This window comes from Colossoma macropomum, unplaced genomic scaffold, assembly GCF_904425465.1.
Source record: "Colossoma macropomum unplaced genomic scaffold, Colossoma_macropomum, whole genome shotgun sequence".
NCBI classification, from domain to species: Eukaryota; Metazoa; Chordata; class Actinopteri; order Characiformes; family Serrasalmidae; genus Colossoma; species Colossoma macropomum.
In genome coordinates, this window is record NW_023494810.1 from 13,002,147 (window position 1) to 13,021,312 (window position 19,166).

Below are 19,166 nucleotides of genomic sequence, written 5' to 3' on the forward strand. Positions count from 1 at the left end.
CGCTAGTTGTGGCCCATCCTAACTCAAGTTTGACAGCCTTCAAATTGGTAAGAAAAACCAATTTAATTTTTACCCCCAGGTGAGACTTGAGATTTTACACTAATGTAACATCTCATCCTTGCTCCCACACGGTGAACCTCCAAGGGACACCGGCAAAGCGCCTTCCCAGAAGCAGGACGAGGTCGAGGCATGACATAACATGATAACCTCACAAAAAGGCAGCTAATCATACCACAGCAGCAGCCCAGCGATGCAAAAATGGACGTGGCGTAATTCCGACAAAAGAACCAGTGAGCAATTACTGACACGTCTCTCTTCCAGGACCAGGAGGTGCTGGCGTGTTTGGGCATTGCTAGGAGACAATAACAAAGGAACCACATCAATCTTTCATGGAGAAGAGGAAGAAATGTCCCAGGGACCCAAAGGTCAGCTTCCTGTTTGGGTCTGGGTCGCAGGTGCTAGTAGCAGCAGTGGCATGGCCAAAACAAACACGCCTTCATAAAGGCATGGCGGTCTGGCCTGGGAGGAAGCATTGTCTAGCTCACCTCCTGTTGGCAAGAAGCCCTAAATGTTGGAGGTGAAACTTAAGCCAGCTGCTCCACTGTGTCAACATAAAGCAAAGTGTATTGCATGTCTTAAGAGAATATTACAGCTACGTAATGCTACTGAAAGCTTTAGAGGCCTCTAGTCTTACCACCTTTCCAAGAAGGAAGTTACACCACGTGCCGTGAAAAAGGCAAAAATCATGTCCTCTTTCAGTCTTCTTCAGATTAAAAGGGAAATCAAAATTTCTATATAAGTAAATGGTTAAGCTGTAAATAAAGTCATTCAGAGAGGTTTGATGTGAAGTTCTCTGTTCTTACTGAGGCAGAATCGTTCACAGCGGTGGTGATAGGAACCAGACGTCCACCTCTAAAAGCTCCCACACAGAAAGTTATTACATGAAATGGTTATGAATACCTGCGTGATGTTTGAGACGCTGGTTTATAGTAGTTTTGGTACCGAGAGGTGCACGCAAGGGGTTGTAAGCCCAAAGAATCCCACACGTGTAGGTTCACTAGTGGTTTTGTATAGTAAATAAAATGGCTAAATTTATGTTGTAACCATGGTGACCCCTGGTTCCTATCACCACCACTGTAAAGAAATCAAAGTCAATAAACTTTTCTACAATTAACCATTTCACACCAAACCACTCTGAATGGCTATTTAGTTCTTAACCACAGAATTAAGCAGAAATTTTTGGAAAATTTGGTGGAATTTCCTTTTAAATGTTTTATCACTTAATGAAGGCTTAGCTCCGCCCACATTTGGCTCAACCACACTATATTACTGAAAGGCTCGTTTCCTGCAGAACATAACTAGAATAACAAATTTTCTTTGTACTAACAACATTTAAACAGTGATGCACTTTTCCTAAGACCTTACCGGGTAAAGTGGTTCTGAGGCCAATCCTTAAAAGCTTTTTTCTATAAAGCTCCGTTTCTAGAACACCTGCATTCATGAATTTTGATATATAGAACCAAGAACAATCAAAGAACCCTCTGCATGCTTAAACGGTTCTTGGATCATGTAAGTGTTCTTCAGATTGATGAAGATTGATGTAGATGGTTCTATACAGCACCTTTTTGAAAAGGGTTTTATATAGCACCAAAAAGGTTCTGCTATTGTTACAACACTCTTAAAACAGATGGTTCTTCAAGGGTTCCTTAGTAAAGTAAGTGGTTCTATATAGAACCATTACCACTCAAATAACCCTTTGCCTGATTAAATGTTTTGCTGCATCATGAAAAGGTTTTTCAGATGGATGGAGAATGTGCTGTAGATCACCTTTTTGAAAAGGGTTTTATGTAGCACCAAAAAGAGCTCTACTATGTCAAGCTTGTAACAATAGAACAACTCTTTTTGGTGCTATATGGAACCCTTTTCAAAAAGGTGATATACAGAACCATCTACAGCACATTCTCCATCAATCATACAGAACCACTTTCTTTGCTAAAGAACCCTTGAAGAACCATCTTTTTCAAGTGTGTAGACTAGGCCCTGTTTGGTCGAATGCGCTTAGTTAGCTTTAAAGTGATTAAACACACTGGGACCATGTCCTACTCCTCTAATGGTGTTAGAGGGCTTAATGTAATTGGGCTGCGCTGTTCTCAGCCCTGGGTGGAGTAAACCAAGCAGCCTGGAAGACTCTGCAGCCACCACCTGACTTACATCAAAACAAAACAGCAACCACTCCTTCCAGCTAATTGCGCGTTCTCTCAGAATATGCTGTTCACGTTCCTGGCTGGTGGAACAGGGCCAGAAGTATACTGGCGTGAGTCAAGGCCTCTCCCTTGAAGTGTTCCAGCAAGCGAGAGCATTCCAAAGGTTTTGTCATAAAAGAAAACAAGCGGGAAGCGCTTCAACTGGGCTCACTATTGTGAAAACAGGTCGAGCGCATTGTGAGAGGACAAAGGGGCATGCACAACCACAACAAGAGTGACATCAGCCCAGGCCAAAACAAAAACACAGCAGGGGAGGTGGTGCACGCAAGCCACTTCGAGCAGATGCTTTGTCCACAGTCACCGAAGCAACTGATGCGAGAACCTTCAGCTTTGACATGCTGACCCAGTTTCCACTCCGTCCTTATCAAAGATGAGTTAGAACCCAGCACCGGAACCGAAGACTTCCAGCCTCTCTTTATTCCTTAGAGGCTGTTTTTGTCACTGTGCCTTTAAGATATTATATATAAATCATCTCTGTTCTGATTGGCTGTCCTGTATTGTGCCTCATTCAGAACTGAAACACTCCTTATAACTTCAGTATGAGTGGGCGGGGCTAAACTTCTGTGGGCTGAACAGGTGGAAATATGCAAATGAGTTGGTTCTCATGACATGACAAAAACTATTTTAAAAAACAGGCTGTTTTTGCAGCCTGCAAATATTCAAATATGAACTGGATTAAAATAGAATGAAAATGTCAAATATGGGCCCTTTAAAAATCCGTTGTAGCCCTCAGTGCTGGTTAAGCACGCTTTGAAAAGCTGCGGCTTTTTTCCATTCGTACGCTGGGCACCCGGAATTACAACGCCTGCTGAGTAGGATTTGTTTGCGCTTAATCTAGGAAGGAATTTTTTTCCAAGCGATTATGGAAATATTATTTGGCTGGGGTATGACTGTGCAGGCTGAGCGGTCAGACCAGGTGGTGGTGGTGGTTTCTGGAGGCCTTCCAAGCAGCGTCTTGCTACAACCCCAGACTGGTCCTGCTGCACTTCCAGGCACATGATGTCACACTGCACGATGTCTCATCAGTACCACCTGAACCATGAGCTCCAAATGCGTAGGCACAGCATGTGCATACAAGAAAAACTCCCAATTGTGCCAGACAAATTAGAATATAATGGTAAAAGTACGCAAAAAGGGCAATATCAATGTAGCAGCCAAAGGACAAGCTCACCCAAATACAAACGAGGCACAGTTTGCACAGTTTGGAATGAAGTACAAGGCAAATGTCACTTTCAAAGTACGTAAAAACAAACAAACAAATGAACATAGAGATTTTGAAATTCAAATTCAAAAGTTTGGAATGACTTGTCAATAATATTTTTTTATTTTATTCAATAATAACTCTTACAGTGTAGGCAGAAGGCGTTTTAATATGTTTTCATTCAATATTTCAAGTTGTTTTTGAGGTAAGGCAACTTCATTCTCCATGTTTTATATCTTTCTTACACTACTATCATCATTTTACACACACAAAAAAAAATTTAGATACATTTATAAGGCAAAATAAGTGTCCAAACTTTTGAACCACACTGCACGGGGTTATAAATAAGAAAATAAGTACTTACGTTTCTCATCATCCTCGTGCACTAAAGATGCTGCTCTTGACAAAACATCCAAAGGCGTTTCCATCCTTGGCAGCAAAACCCTGATGGAAAATTATAAGTTCTGAAACGCCAGGGGGTTGAAACAGGGTCTAAAAAAAGAAAACCAGCAGCTTTCTTGCTGCTGGACGAGCCAGGAGAGAAAGACAAATCCCTCCTGTGTGACTGAGTTCTTGAATAAAAACTAAAAATAAAAAAATAAAATATACAAAATAAAAATCCTGACTGCATGAATGAAGTGCCAAATATCTCCTCGTCCCACTTCCCACACTTAACATTCCAAAGATACCACTGTAGGTTAGTTTGAACTGGGGGGTGGGGAGGGGGGGTCACTTAAAAATGTATGCAGTGGACACTTGAGCAGGAAAACTGAGGTTTAGAAACTTGTTTTGCACCATTTCAAGCCATTGATCTTATTTTCGCAAACGAGGCTAGTCAAATTCCCCATTCCACCTTAAATGAGCCGCAGTTGCATTCTCACGCCTGAGGCGTCAGAATGAAACCGCGGCATTATTTAAGGTGGAACGGGAAATTTGACTGAGAAGCCAAGCTCTGCTTAGTTATTTACAACGGAGTAACAGGGTGAAGCATGGCTCTCCAGGAAGTGACCAGTGTGTTTTTTTCTTATCAGCTAACCACTCTGTGAGGCAATTTCAGCCTAAACCACAAAGTGCATTTTAATTTAGTTCTATGGATTATTTGACTACTCTAATGAAGTTGTGGTGTGTGTATATACCACAACTTACTTTGTAACGTGCTGTAAGTGCATTTAACCTCAAATAAAGCCTATATTCCTTAACGTTTTACAAACCTCATGACATAAATAAGTGCCACTACAGAATAAAAGTCGTGCTCTCAACGCGCGTAAAGAAAGAGCTCATCTGCCTAAGTTACATACCCCTTTGGAGCGCCACTTTGGAAGGTCGTAGGTCACGAAAACAAAGGATTTTAAATAAAAAAAAAGCCCACAAGGTGCTGTTTAGGTCCACAGAAAGCGCCAGCAGTGATCCAAGTGCTTCCAAGTGCTCCAGGACTCCGCTGAGGCGCAGCGCTGGGCGAGCTGAAGGGAAGAATGATTGGAATGATGGAATTCTTCCTAGCAGGTGGTGAGAGGGGAAGTTTCTGATTGGCTGAGGACCATAAAATGAGATCAGCATAAATTATGCAAATACGCGGGTGACATCATATCCTAGCAACAGGTAGAGTTTACAAACGTGCTGGAAATATCACGATTTTTTTCAGGGTATGAAGGTATTTAATGATGTTTACGTTTGTTTTAATAAAGCTAAAGCCAAAAAGTGGACTTTAAGTCGTGTGTAATATACACATTTACATTTTTCAAGGGTCCTTTAGTAAAGGAAATGGTTGTGTTTAAAACCATGAGTTGGTGCTATGTAGAACCATGTACACCGATCAGGCATAACATTATGACCACCTCGTTACTCGTGATAACCTTGTTTCTACGCTCATTGTCCATTTTATCTGCTCCACTTACTATATAGGTGCACTTTGTAGTTCTACAATTACAGACTGTAGTCCATCTGTTATCTGCATACTTTGTTAGCCCCCTTTTACCTGTTCTTCAGTGGTCAGGACCCCCATGGACCCTCACAGAGCAGGTGCTATTTGGGTGGGGGATCGTTCTCAGCACTGCAGCAACACTGACGTGGTGGTGGTGTGTTAGTGTGTGTTGTGCTGGTACGAGTGGATCAGACACAGCAGTGCTGCTGAAGTTTTTAAACACCTCAGTGTCACTGCTGGACTGAGAATAGCCCACCAACCAAAAATATCCAGCCAACAGTGTCCTGTAGGCAGCATCCTATGACCACTGATGAAGGACTAGAGGATGACGAACACAAACTGTGCAGCAGCAGATGAGCTATCGTCTCTGACTTTACATCTACAAGGTGGATTGACAAGGTAGGAGTGTCTAACAGAGTGGACAGTGAGTGGACACAGTGTTTAAAAACTCCAGCAGCACTGCTGTGTTTGATCCACTCGTACCAGCACAACACACACTAACACACCACCACCACGTCAGTGTTACTGCAGTGCTGAGAATGATCCACCATCCAAATAGCACCTGCTTTGTGAGGGTCCATGGGGGTCCTGACCACTGAAGAACAGGGTAAAAGGGGGCTAACAAAGTATACAGAGAAACAGATGGACTACAGTCTGTAATTGTAGAACTACAAAGTGCACCTATATAGTAAGTGGAGCAGATAAAATGGACAATGAGTGTAGAAACAAGGAGGTGGTCATAATGTTATGCCTGATCAGTGTACAACACATTTCCATCAGTCTGAAGAATATTTCACCAAGCAGACAACCATTTATGCATGCAAATGATTTTTTGAGTGTTCATGGTTCTATAAAGAACTGCTGCTTTTACTAAAAAAACATCTTTTTTAAGTGTGTAATGTTACTTTTAACTCACGATTTTATATTGTTTTCGTTCATCAGTATTTTCTCACTACAATACCCAGCATGGATTATTCAAATCTCCGAATCACTAAATCCTACACTGGAAAACCTGGATCACTACATAGAACACTGTAGGGAACAGAACTGGCGCATGGTAGTAAACAATTTCCGACACTAACGTTACGTCATACGGGTTTGCTCATTACTGTGCAACAGCAGATTCCGTCACACAAACACTACAAACATTATCAAGCTCAGCCATTGTAACTGAGCTCACTAATCCTACTCAGAGAAGTTAAATCAGAGCTGGTTTATGAGGAGTCTGGCCTCTTCCTATTTCCCCCGTTATATCAAAAACATGACTGCAAAATGCCAGAGGGCGCCCGCGAGCAAGTCCTCAGTGAATGAGGGTAAACAGAGCTAAACGGCTAAAACCTAAAAATTAAATTCGTTTCTAATTACTCCCCAAGAACTTTCCTTTAATTTTAGAAAGTAGGACGTATTTCACTAAAAAAGCAAAGACAACTGACCTGTATGTTTCCTTTTTTCTACAACTAACGGGTTTTGGGCAGCAGGACTCTAACATTACTGCTACTGAGTGCAGATTGGTTGGCGAGCGGAGCAGCTCATTGGCTGTTCACGCTCACTGACGTCATGAACACGAGGTGCCGTTTTAAACTCCTATAACGCAAGATCAAAAGCTTTTAAATATATAACAGCAGTGTTAAAATGTTTCATGCTGTTCTCTGTTCAGGAAATGATTGTATTCTTTCATATTAAAAATGTTTAATCATTAATAAACTATGATTGTGCTCGATTGCTCCAACTTAATCCTTTTATGGCAGAGAAATATCATCTCTTATGTGATCGTTCAAACTTTCATAAAATTCATAAAATTAAAAAAAGAAACAAATAAAAACAAACAGAATGACCTTATCAGTAGGTTTTGGGGAAATCAGGGGAGCCAAACATAGACAAATTGTGACAAACATGAAATTATAGACGTAAATGTCTAACAACTTTTTTTTAATCGAAAAGCAACCCAAAACTTACAAAACAGCAAAGGGCATCATTACGTAAAGTGTTGTATCACTAAAAGTGAGCGTGATGTAAACAAGCTGCTGGGCAGCAAAAATCTTTTTAAAAACAAATTGCAATTTGTGTTAAAAGTGGATGGAAACGGGATATATTAATAATAAACGAGACATACTCAAATCGTTACCTTTATTTTCTACTATTACTAACTTACTGTACCAAAGACTGTACTGTATCACTTGGGGTTGCCAGATATGCATCCAGTCAATTCTGGCAGATTTGTTTGTATGTTTACTGATTTATTTATTTGAAATCAAACCATTTGGCAATACTCATTTTACAAAATCTGTTCAGAAACCTGTGGCATGTTGGCAATCACTTTCAGTCCAGTTTAAAGATGTAACAGTATGATGTCCATCATGAATCCCCCACAGAGCAGCACAGAGCAAAGACAGCAAATCTGCACACATGCCTAAAATCAGTCATTATGGAATTTATACAACATATAAATCACATACAACCATAAATAAATCTCTCTCCGTTCATCTGAATACTTCTCTACCAGTATTACACTTAGACACAACTTGCGGGCTCTTATATAAAATGTTATACACTCAGATCTGAAATTATTTAACAAGGACAGGGTGCACACACAGATAATGGTCAGTCAGTGCAACAGAGTTCGTTAAAAGCAGGGAAAGAGACGAGAAGTCATGGCGTCTTTCTCCTCCAGCCTCTCCACATTTTCCGCAGCTTTTTCGTACTATATGACACCGATTTCATGAGTCCTTTGGAAAGAGTCAAAGTGTCAGTTTTTGTACTTTAGATAATATGAAACTGGTTAATAAGTGAAAAATGTATATGAGATAAAACAGACAAACTGATTTACCTGCTGTAATGATTCCTTTGGCACTCTGTGTTATGCTGGAGGTTTTCACTATTGAGTAGATCCCTTTAAAAGGAAAGAAAACATGTTATATACAATTGTATGCAGAAGTTTGAACACCCTGGGCATCTTAGCGCAAAGGTGATTCTCAAATGGTAGAACAAGCATCAAAATGAAAACTCTCTCAACTTGTTAAGATGTTTCTGGGAAACGGAGTCCACGTAAATACATTATATGGCCAAAAGTATGTAGACACCCCTCCTAATGACTAGATTCAGGTGTGTTTAGCCACATACGTTACTAACAAGAGTGTAAGATCAAGCACTCAGCCTTGCAATTTCCACAAACAATGGCAGTAGAATGGGTCGTACTGAAGAGTTCACGAAACGCTACCTACGTAGCAAGAGTAGTGCCAAGAGTAAAGTTTGGTGGGGGAGGGATAATGGGCTGGGGCTTTTTCTCAGCATGCAAACACATTTTAGACAATCATACGCTTCCAGCTTTGTGTCAGCAGTTTGGGGAGGAACCTTTCCTGTTCCAGCATGACTGAGCCCCTTAGCACAAAGCGAGTTCCATAAAGACATGGTTTGACCAGTTTGGTATGGAAGAACTCCAGTGGCCTGCACAGAGCCCTGACCTCAACCCCACTAAACACCTTTGGGTCGATTGCGAGTCCAGCCTTCTCGTCCAACATCAGTGCCTGACCTCACAAATGCTCTTTAGACTTAATGGGCACAAACTCCCACCGACACTCTCCAAAATCTTGTAGAAAGCTTCCCAGAAGGGTTGAGACTGTTATAGCCGCAAAGGGGAGCAACTCCATATTAATGCCCATTGTTTTTGGAATGGGACATCCAACACGCTCATGTAGGAGTGATGCTCACGTATACTTTTGTATACACGTATACTACATAGTGTGTAGCTTGTTTAAACACAAATCATTTGCACAGTACTGTACATGAAAAGGACAGTTGGGCGCGTATTCAGAAAAACCTCCATGTGGCCAAAGCTAGGCAAACCGGTTCAGTGAGATGAAGTAATACTCATTACTGAGAACCTTATCTGGTTTAAAAAGTCATTCATTGTTTGTTCTTTTCGTGTTGAGCTACCTGCAAATAGTCCTGGATTCTGAGCGTTAACGTATGGCCACTAATCTGCAAATCGTTTTGCATTCTATCAGCAGCAGTAGCATAAACCAAGATTAGCAAGTTCAGCACTGAGGCCCACAACTCCCTGAGGTAGCAAAAACACAGGTGGCTGATCCTAAAACAAGCTGTGGGCCCATTAACCTTGACATGGCTCACGGTTAAGTCAATAAGCTTTTTGATTTATGGCATTTTAACACCTGCAGCTGAGTTCAGGTGAAAGTTGGTTTGTTTAGTCACTGCTGAAGACTCCATATCACGGTGTAAACTAAGGACGCACGCCAGGTGAAACAGAGCTTTTTCGTGTGAAGCACAGTGTGGCCCCACGGTTTTCTGTCACAAAAAGTTTGCCATAAGACAAAAGCATAGTGCTCACAAGAGAGGAGTTTTAACTTGTTGTTTACTCTCTACCACTGACATGTGATAGAAGGTTGCATAATAATAATTCCTCTGTGGAATTATGTTGAAAGCAGATACTATTTTTCACTAGAACAAACTTTTTAACAACCACATTATAAAGTAGCATAGAAAAAGCGTTCTTTTATGAGGGTGATAAAATCTAATTAGAACAGAAAGCAATATGCTATATAATTTGTCTGTAATGTATGGAAGGGAAACTGAAAAGCCATCATTACAATGTAGAAACATGACATGCAATGCACACATGACATTACCATATTGACATGTGGAATACACTGTGTAAACACAATCTTATGTGTATTACATTTCACTTCAATATGTTATGACTGCATTTTACTGAGGCTTATATGTTTGAAGTACTGCATGGTCGAAAGCACTGCAGCTGTGCACTGACTACATTTCAAGGTGGACTGTGTTCAATTCTGACAAATTCAGCATCTCATTTTTTAAAATTTGAATTGTCATGTATTGGTTTTCAGTAACAAGTTTAAGCAACGTTAAAATGATTCACTTGTCATTTTGGCACGTTTCTTCATGTGTGTCCCGCATTTCACGTTTTTCCACTGAAGTGATCTCACTTCAATTTGGCACAAATGTCTCTCCACAGTAATGAGGCCAGCCAAGAAAAACTTAGTTGTAGGCAAAGCTTCGAACACCCCTGGTCAAATGACACATTTCGTTGATGATAGTGATGGTGTTGTAAAAATAAGTTAACACATTCTCTACAGAGAACACACTTCTTTATGACATTTCTCTGCACATTTTAGTGCACTATTTCTATTTGTGTCCTGAGTTTAACATATTGGAAAAAAGTAAACCATAAAATATAAAACATGCCACCACTTTTGCCCAGACAACATTTTAGTTGAATTATGTTATGCTAAATTCAGCAAATAAAGACTAATTGTGCATTAAAATGTACGGACGTTTTCTCTGTAAAGAATGTGTTAACTTTTCACTTAATGTGTTTAACGTTCACTTACTAAATCAACAAGACATTTGACCCAAACGTCTGCATACAACCATGTATTTGACAGTGACTTCATTCTCTGGCCCTAAAGAAGTCTTTTTGAGGCCAGTTTGTGGAGACCTGACGAAGAGAACATGTTACCTTGCTGTACTACCAAGCCACAGTCAGGGTCCTGAGCCACCTGCAGCAGAATCTCCTCCACATCCCTATTCTTCCCAGGTGGATCCACCAGCCGTGTGATCTGTTGCTGGAGGGTCCTCGGCAGAGCCATCAGCTGAGTAAACTGGCCCTCAGGGCTTTTGTCCACCTGGAGACAAACAGGTGTGAAAACTGAGCTCCCAAAACAAAATATTTCAGGACTGTAGGAACTTCATGATGAACGAACCTATAGGAGAAGTGTAAAAGGGGAGTTCTACCATTTTTTCTTTTTTTTTTTTAAACAGGGAATTTTTACCTTACAACACCCTGCATGGACTGCATTTCACAACACTCCAAATGACTGTTTACATCTTAGCAATGTAACTGTGCAAAAATCTTGAAAAAAAGGTGGAATTCCCCTTTAATAATAAGTAATCTTGCTACATAAATTCACATTAAAATTAAGAATGTTTTTCCTGCTTCTACAAAATTAGCAATTCAAGATACAAGGTATTGTTGCGGCAGCGATGATTTATATACACACATTATATTACACGTATAATCTGCAGGGAAATTATTCAGAAATGCAAGACCATCATGTCATGGGTACTCAGGAATTTTAGATAATCCAGCATTTTCAAGTTTGTTTGTGGATACATAAAAAAAATGAAAACAAAAACTTGCGTGGTTGCAAACTGACCCATTGAAAAGAGCTCCCCCTACAATCAACTATTCATTACATGTCCAAAACTTTGCAAACTCAAGCATTTTTTTCTGAAATGAGGGGTATTAATAGTGAATAGTAGTAGTTTGTGCTACAAGCCTCTACTCCTCTGGGAAGGTTTTACACTAGATGTTGGAACATTGCAGTGAGGATTTGATTGAGCATTAATGAGGTTAGGTACTGATGTTGGATGGTCAGTTCTGGATCACTCCCACTCATCCCAAGGTATTAGATGGAGCTCCATCACTCCAGAGAATGCAGTTCCACTGCTCCACAGCCCAAAGCTGTTTCAGCAATTAATGACCTTAAAGTAGCTGAATTCACTCATTGCAAGACTGTCTGGATACACTTTGGCTGTGTCAGAATGGGGTTTGATCAGCCTGGTTCTAAATCCATCTTGACAACAATTTCATCAATAATGCCAACTGAAAGTCATGCTTAAGTCATGTTAGCGTGTTGATTATGAGAATTGTCATCAGTTTTTCACGTCAATAACACTGATGACATTGACTCATTGCTCTAGCCCTGTTTGCTTCCTCATTAAAGAAATTTGTGGTTCTTTAAAGTAAAATAAATCCAGCAACTAAACGACTAATCTTCCGAATGTACACAGAAGGTACAGTCACGAGTAAAGATGTGTAGAGGTATAAAGTGTGCCTTCTTCTGAGCACAGGTGTGTTTCCAGCCCAGAGGTGTTTGGTAGCCTATTTGCTTTGTCAGCAAACCTACAAATCAGTAAGTGTACCCCGCAACCACACCCGTCTCTGAAATTCTCTGTCCCAGTAAATATGAAGAGTTCTTTACTCTTCCTGATGATGGATAAGCAGTGTTGTAAGCTTTTGTTCCCATAACACTGGGCATGTTTAAACACTTCTAGTGCTCTTAATGTCAGGAAATCTGCCCTGGAATACAGCAATGAATTCAACACCCAGTCCAGGCAAAAAAGGAGCACTTTTTGAAGTTACGAGTCTAAACCTGTATAGGATATTGGTGCCACAGTAATAATGACTTTTAATATTTTGAATACGAAAGATATGTTTTAGCGTCTTTCTAACGTTATACATTCTCATATACTATATAGACAAAAGTACTGGGACCCCTCTTAATCATTAAATGCAGGTGTTTCGTTCAGTCTCATTGTCTCAGGTGTATAAAATCAAGCACCTAGCCATGCAGTCTGCTTTTACACACATTAGTGAAAGAATGGCTCACTCTAAAGAGCTCACTGAATTCAAGTGTCGTCCTGTAATAGGATGCCATCGTTGCAACAAGTCAGTCATGCATTTATTAATCTTAAGGTCTTTAGATTGACAGGGAGCATTTTTAAAATATTTTTCAAATAATGCCTTACAAATTAGATCAAAAGGGACAGAAATGCCCATTTTAATAAATAATGATCATTATATCCAAAATAACATTCTATTCCATAAAAAAGCTGATTTGAGCCGGTTTGAGTTTTTAATCCTATTTTGTGCTCTTTAATCTCACTATGCAGGACGTGACGATTAGCTGCAGCGTGTGTAATATGCTGGGTGCTTTAGACTGTTTTGAAAGAGCAGCCCACAATACATGAATGAAATAACCTGTAAGTTCCCTTTCCAGAAATGGTTAGAGTTCACAAACAGAAACAAAAGAAAGCACAAAGATGTTTTTCTGGCACAGAGTAGCATGGTGTAGCATTAACTTTATAAAGTCAATAAAGCTAACTTAAGTATCACCTAATACTGTGATATACAGAGCTTTCTTTACAGCCTAATTGGCCAATTTTCAGTAGAGTTTTTTTTGGCCTGATGGTCACTTTGGGTCATATACACATATAAAAAACATTATTTACTCTATTCCTCTTTAATGGGTCAAAATGGTATTTTAAATTGTTAATTGAAAAATCGGTTGCCTGTTTAAATAAGATGTTTTAAATAAGAGCTACATCAAAAGTAATAAATGACTGGCTATTGAGCCCAATGAGTTGTGTATAATTATGCTACAATATTTTGGTACGGGCGTTGCAGCAACATACAAATACCTGCCTCACTTTACTTACCTCTTAAAACTGCAACACAGATTGGCAAAATGAAAAAGCTATATTTCTGATTGCTACTGGATTTCTAGAAAACTCAGATTCCGATCTCTAGTGACATATTTGGAAAATGTGATATTAATGTTGTCCAGTTTGTGTTTCTCTATTAGAGGAAAGAAGGAGGAAAAATGAGGTTGTAACTCTGCAGTTATACAGTATATCTAAAATGTAACAACACTTACTGACCAAAACTGCCTCTGAGCTCTAACTGCTCACTGTCCCCTCCTGCTGGACAACTACTCTACTGGACAGCATTAAAGTATGAAATATACATCTCACCTCCAGCCTCCCCTGCTGTGGCTTGTACACCACCTGCGGGCAATCTTGCAGAATGTTATTATATAAGATTCGGAAGTGCTGCATGTTGTCCTTCACAATGTTGGATACTTTGGATTTATCCTCACCAATCACCATCCTGAAATCCCCTAGAGACAATACACAATCAGAAGAGACCGTCGTGTTTGAACATGAGTAATTAATCTCACGCAGCATGATGCTAAAAGGCAAGCATGTCATTAAAGGTGACTCAGGGCTTTTGTCAATATATCAGAGCCACAGATTTCAAAAGCATTAGTTGTTCTACACTTGCGAAATTCCAACTGTGGATGTTTATAATTTGTTTCTCAGCTAGTGATGCCTTAAATAACTTATTTCTGGAGAGATTGTGCATTCACGTGTCATTATATCAAGGTTATATCAAGTAACTGACAGACTAAAGCTGAGCGACATGACACAAATGCAGCATCACGATACTTTGCGACACAATCACAATGTGACGCATCATTATACTTCATTTTTCTGAGTATTGTGATTAAGTCAGGACAAAACACTCCAGCAAAACTGCAGTGTGTTTTAAAAAGTTTCTGAACTATTCAGTACAATTCAGTTTCTTAATTCAATGCAAAAATAAAAACATTTGATAAAAAAAAATAATAATGACAAAATTTCATACAAAACTAACATCCAATCAGCAACTTGTTACCATGCAGTTTATGCAGTTACTATATTATAATTGATATAAATCTGTCGTTACAACCAAGTTTTTACTGTTTTAGCATTATTATTTTTTTATTCTATACTTAATTTTTTTATTTGATTTTGTTTTATTCAATTACACCAATTTCATTTTTATTTTATTTTGTGGTTTTGTTTGATTCTTACATTTTCTACTTCATTTTATTGAATCTTTTTTATTTTACTGTGTCTAAAATTGAGTTTGTCTTCTCCACTGTTTTAATGATTATTTCACTCTTTTGTTACTCTTTCATTATTATATAATTATATTTACTCTATTTGCTCCCTTGTTTTTGTACAGTATAAACCTCATACTGTACAAACCTACATTGTAAATGGTGGCCACCCTCACTGTACCCTGAGTTTAAATAAAGGCTGGTTACCAGAGTAAGAGAGTCCAGCTATCTGAAGAAAAAGGTCTTCCTCAGAGAAGCTCTCTGGAAGCATAAGGAAGGAGGCGTTCATAGCGCTCTTCAGATTGGCCATCAGCGCAGCGCGCAGCTTCCCATTCTCACTCTGCAGCAGAATCCGCACCTCAGGAAGACAAACAGCGTTGAATAAAATAAGATGCAGACACATCAGGTTTGTGTCTTGTACACCAGTTATTTAAACGTGAGATCGAGTAGCAGGGATGTTGTATTTAATGTAATGAACAGGTCATCTATCATAGATGTCCTTCAATACGTCCTACACATCTGAATTTTGACATGGCCAGTTATTCTACTAAAGTTATATTTGTAATTATAAATCTTTGCTAAGTGTGGGTGATAGAGAAAATATCTAATACTGATAAAAGTTGCTAGTAATCAAACACTGCCATCTGTTGGTTCTTACTTGCCACTGCATCATCATCACTTACTGGTTTGTGTAATCGTCCTGCTATGTACATCGTTTTCCAGTGAAGTAGATCATCTATCAAGGCATCAGTGCTGATGACTCCATACTTGATGAGCTGCAAGAACATAACTGATCTTGAGGCTTGTGATGATCCAGTTTCACAGCAAATAAAGCCGCTACTAGTCCACAACGACAATAACATTCCTCTCAAAGTATCAAAAATTGACCGTTCACCTTAAAATCACACCACTGTTAATCTTCAGTGCTGCTGGTGATGAGTGTTAGTGCTGCGTGAGACACATCAGTGAAATACTGCGGACAAAAAAACTCCTCATGAAAAAATAGAAAGACTTATGAATGGAGTACCTACCCGTTCATCGGAGGGCACCAACGTGTTGAAGTAGACTCCAGCGCCATAGTCATTCTGAATGCTGCTTATCTGCTTTGGACCAAGATATTTCAAGAAAGAGTAGTGTTTCCTGTTTTCTATCAAGTTCATTGTGTGCCAAGTGACGGGGTCGTCCACAGCGAGCACGAAGTCCAGCATGTTCTTCTAAAACAACAAAGAGAAATACCATGAAAAAAATTATACATAGAGTGGACAGTGAGCTGACACTGTTTAAAACCTTGTCTGATCCACGCGTATCAGCACAACACACACGAACACACCACCACCACATCAGTGTACGATTTTGAAAGAACGTGATGTTCTATCAAGCATGCCTTCAGATTTCTTTACAGTGATGATGATAGGAAGAAGGAGTTGTGATGTCTGGTTGCTAATAGTGATAAAACAGTGGTATATCTGGAAAAAGTTTTGTTTGGGGACTATTTTGCCTCAAAGCACCCTGCACATACCCCTCCATCATGAATGCTTTTAAACAATATTTGTTTTAGACTATAATAAAATAATATTAATTAAATAACAATAAAACTATCGGGCAGTGTAATCATAACTATTTCATGCAAAAGCTTTCTGTAACGGAGCTTTTAGAGGTGGATGTCTGGTTTCTATCACCACCACTGTGAACAATTCTGACTGAACATTTCACACAAAAACACTCTGAATGACTCTGTTAACATCTTAACCCTTTAATTAAGCAGGAATTTTGGAAAATCAGTGGCATTCCCCTTTAAGACACAGGATCATGAGGCTGAGCTAACAAGAGGTTTAGTCCACAGCTGATTCCACAATTTACTATATTAAGGCCACAAATTAATACATTGAGGCCATGAGAAGAGTTATGAGAAAATTATCTTGTGGCCTCAATATATTAATTTGTGGCCATGCCTTATTAAAAATAATCACGATGTCACATTAGGGGCCAGTATTGAGGCCACGATTTACTAAACTGAGGCCATTAGTGAGTTATTGAGGCCACAATTTACTATATTAAGGCCACACAATAATATATTGAGGCCACGAGTTATGAGAAAATTAACTTGTGGCCTTAATATATTAATTTGTGGCCATGTCTTATTACAAATAATCACCATGTCACCTTAGGGGCCTGTCCATGACAGAAGCCAGTTAAAAAGAAGAAAAGAACACAGTTTAAAAAGTTGATTCTTACCCCCATCTGACCTTGAGTAGTGCCAGCCTGTTTAAACACTGCAGACCCATAGGCGAAGGCTAAGCTAATATCCTGAGGAAACTGTGACAGAATCCTCCGAAAGAAAACACTCGTGTTTTGCAAAGCTGGAAGCGTCATTTTTAAGGTGTAGGCTATCCAGATAACCCTGTATCTCCACGTTAAAACGCTCTCAAATTTAAATGTGCCTCATGCTTGAGATTTAACGGCCGTACAGGCTCGTACGGACGAGGCTGAAGTTGGATTCCTGTTCACCAGCTGTTTATTCGCGTTTTCCCGTTCCACCTTAAATGGAGCAGCAGTTACATGCTGGCGCCTCAGATGATATATGACCTGGGGTTCACTACAGCTCACAGGTTTTATATTATATGCCTTTATTTTTAATAAAGCAGTTGATATTTTTGCTGTTAGCGTAGACTGAACCATTACAAGGTTGCTGATATTTGCGGTGAAAAGCGCCACAGCGCCATCGCGCGTTCTGGCGGTATTGATAATTCACAAAAGGATAAGATTTCAATTTTTTTAAGATCTTTACATGTTTTCCAGCAGTTGCGATGTAAACAAAGTCATTCAGAGTGGTTTGGTTTGAAATGGTTCAGATTTCTTTACAGTGGTGATGATAGGAACCAGGGGTCACCATGACAACAACACAAATACAGCTATTTTATTTACTATCCAAAACCACCAGTGAACCTACACGAGTCTTCCTAACGTTTATATGGAATGTAGATGATGGTAAAATAGTGATAAATCCAAAATAAATAAATAAGCAAATCTTGCCTTTGGGGACAAGTCTTACAACGCCATGCATGTACCCCTACACCAATGCCATTTTAGGCCAAAATCTTCTCAAACAAATGTAAAACAGTGTGTCAGACATCAGGCAGTGTATTTCAAACCATTTTTTATGCAATAACTTTCTGTGAAGGAGCTTTTAGAGGCATTATGCTCTCCAGACATCTGGTCCCGATCACCACCCCTCTGTTTACAATTTAAAGATTAAATTATAAAAGAAATTGCCTATTTTTAAATAACATTGTACCTTGCACTAAATGTTTTTGAGTCAATGACTTTTATTTGAATTGTACTCATGCTGCACTGATCAGCCTTTTTGATTGACTGATGAATTTCTGGGGATTGTCATAGGTGTCACAATAAAGTTATATTAGATAACTTCAGTTAGATAACAATAATTCTGTCACGCTTAGATTTGTTTCTTACTTTGTATTTCATTAGACAAATTCTGAGGGCTAACAGAAGTTGGAAAATGGTCAAGAAAATATGAATTATGACTGTTTTGTAACTTAAAATCACACAAACATTATAAGTGGAAAAATGTAGGATATGGGCCTTTTGCAGTAAATATACACCTAGGCTGCGTCCACACTAAATGGTATTAAATAATATGTGAAAAATTGTACACCACCATTTATAGTCCATTCTTTAGTGTAGCATAGTTGTGGTATAGTTGTAGTATAGTAGCATTGGGGGAACCTCCAGCGCCAATGCTATATTAGCTGAAGTGCAGGGTGTTTGATGAGTCCTCACAGGGACGAAGGATCAAGTGAACATCAGCTTGCCCAGAAATCATTGGCTGCGTTCAACTTAAATGGCCCTGTCCAGTGCTGACTTAGCGTGATGCATGCTGGTTAGAAATCTGAAACTGTCACATCACATGACCTTAAAATCTCGCAGGAGTGGCTGCAGTTTCTGAAGTCAAGTCCTGAAGTTGCTCCAGAGAACTTGTAGAGAGGAGAATTACCGCTCTGTAATGTCTTCCTGGGTTTCTCAAACACTAGAGGGCGCTTCCGAGTGAGTCCAAAATGAATGGGTTAAGAAGGAGCATTTGGGCAAAATCATAGTTTATAAATGTAAAAGAATTCATTAATGAACCTGAACACTGAACAGCATAAAATATTTTAAAACATGAAACAGGAACACGAACAACCAATGAGCTGCTCGGCTTGCCACCAATCTGCACTCAGTAGCAGTAATGTAAGCGTCCTGCTGCCCAAAACCCGTTTGCTGTAGAAAAACGG

The 19,166-nt window shown here is 39.4% G+C and overlaps 2 protein-coding genes across 2 annotated transcripts in view; both read right to left on the reverse strand.

Moving 5' to 3' along the window:
* vgll4b (vestigial-like family member 4b) overlaps positions 1–4,870 on the reverse strand; it is a 45,752-nt gene extending 40,882 nt beyond the window's left edge. The window contains exons 1-2 of the mRNA XM_036559182.1: positions 4,764–4,870; positions 3,830–3,909 (exon numbers count right to left, since the gene is read on the reverse strand). Coding sequence (XP_036415075.1) covers positions 3,830–3,893 — 64 coding nt within the window. The 5' untranslated portion in view covers positions 3,894–3,909; positions 4,764–4,870. The remainder of the gene's footprint in view (positions 1–3,829; positions 3,910–4,763) is intronic.
* A 2,470-nt stretch (positions 4,871–7,340) lies between these two features.
* On the reverse strand, positions 7,341–17,569 carry tamm41 (TAM41 mitochondrial translocator assembly and maintenance homolog). The gene is made up of 8 exons (XM_036560090.1): positions 17,110–17,569; positions 15,906–16,088; positions 15,558–15,650; positions 15,082–15,232; positions 13,964–14,109; positions 10,887–11,052; positions 8,214–8,276; positions 7,341–8,112 (listed from the first exon to the last, which is right to left on the reverse strand). Exons 1-8 carry the CDS (start codon positions 17,245–17,247, stop codon positions 8,036–8,038), a joined length of 1,017 nt encoding a protein of 338 aa, XP_036415983.1. The 5' UTR covers positions 17,248–17,569; the 3' UTR covers positions 7,341–8,035.
* Between the last annotated feature and the right edge of the window lie 1,597 nt (positions 17,570–19,166).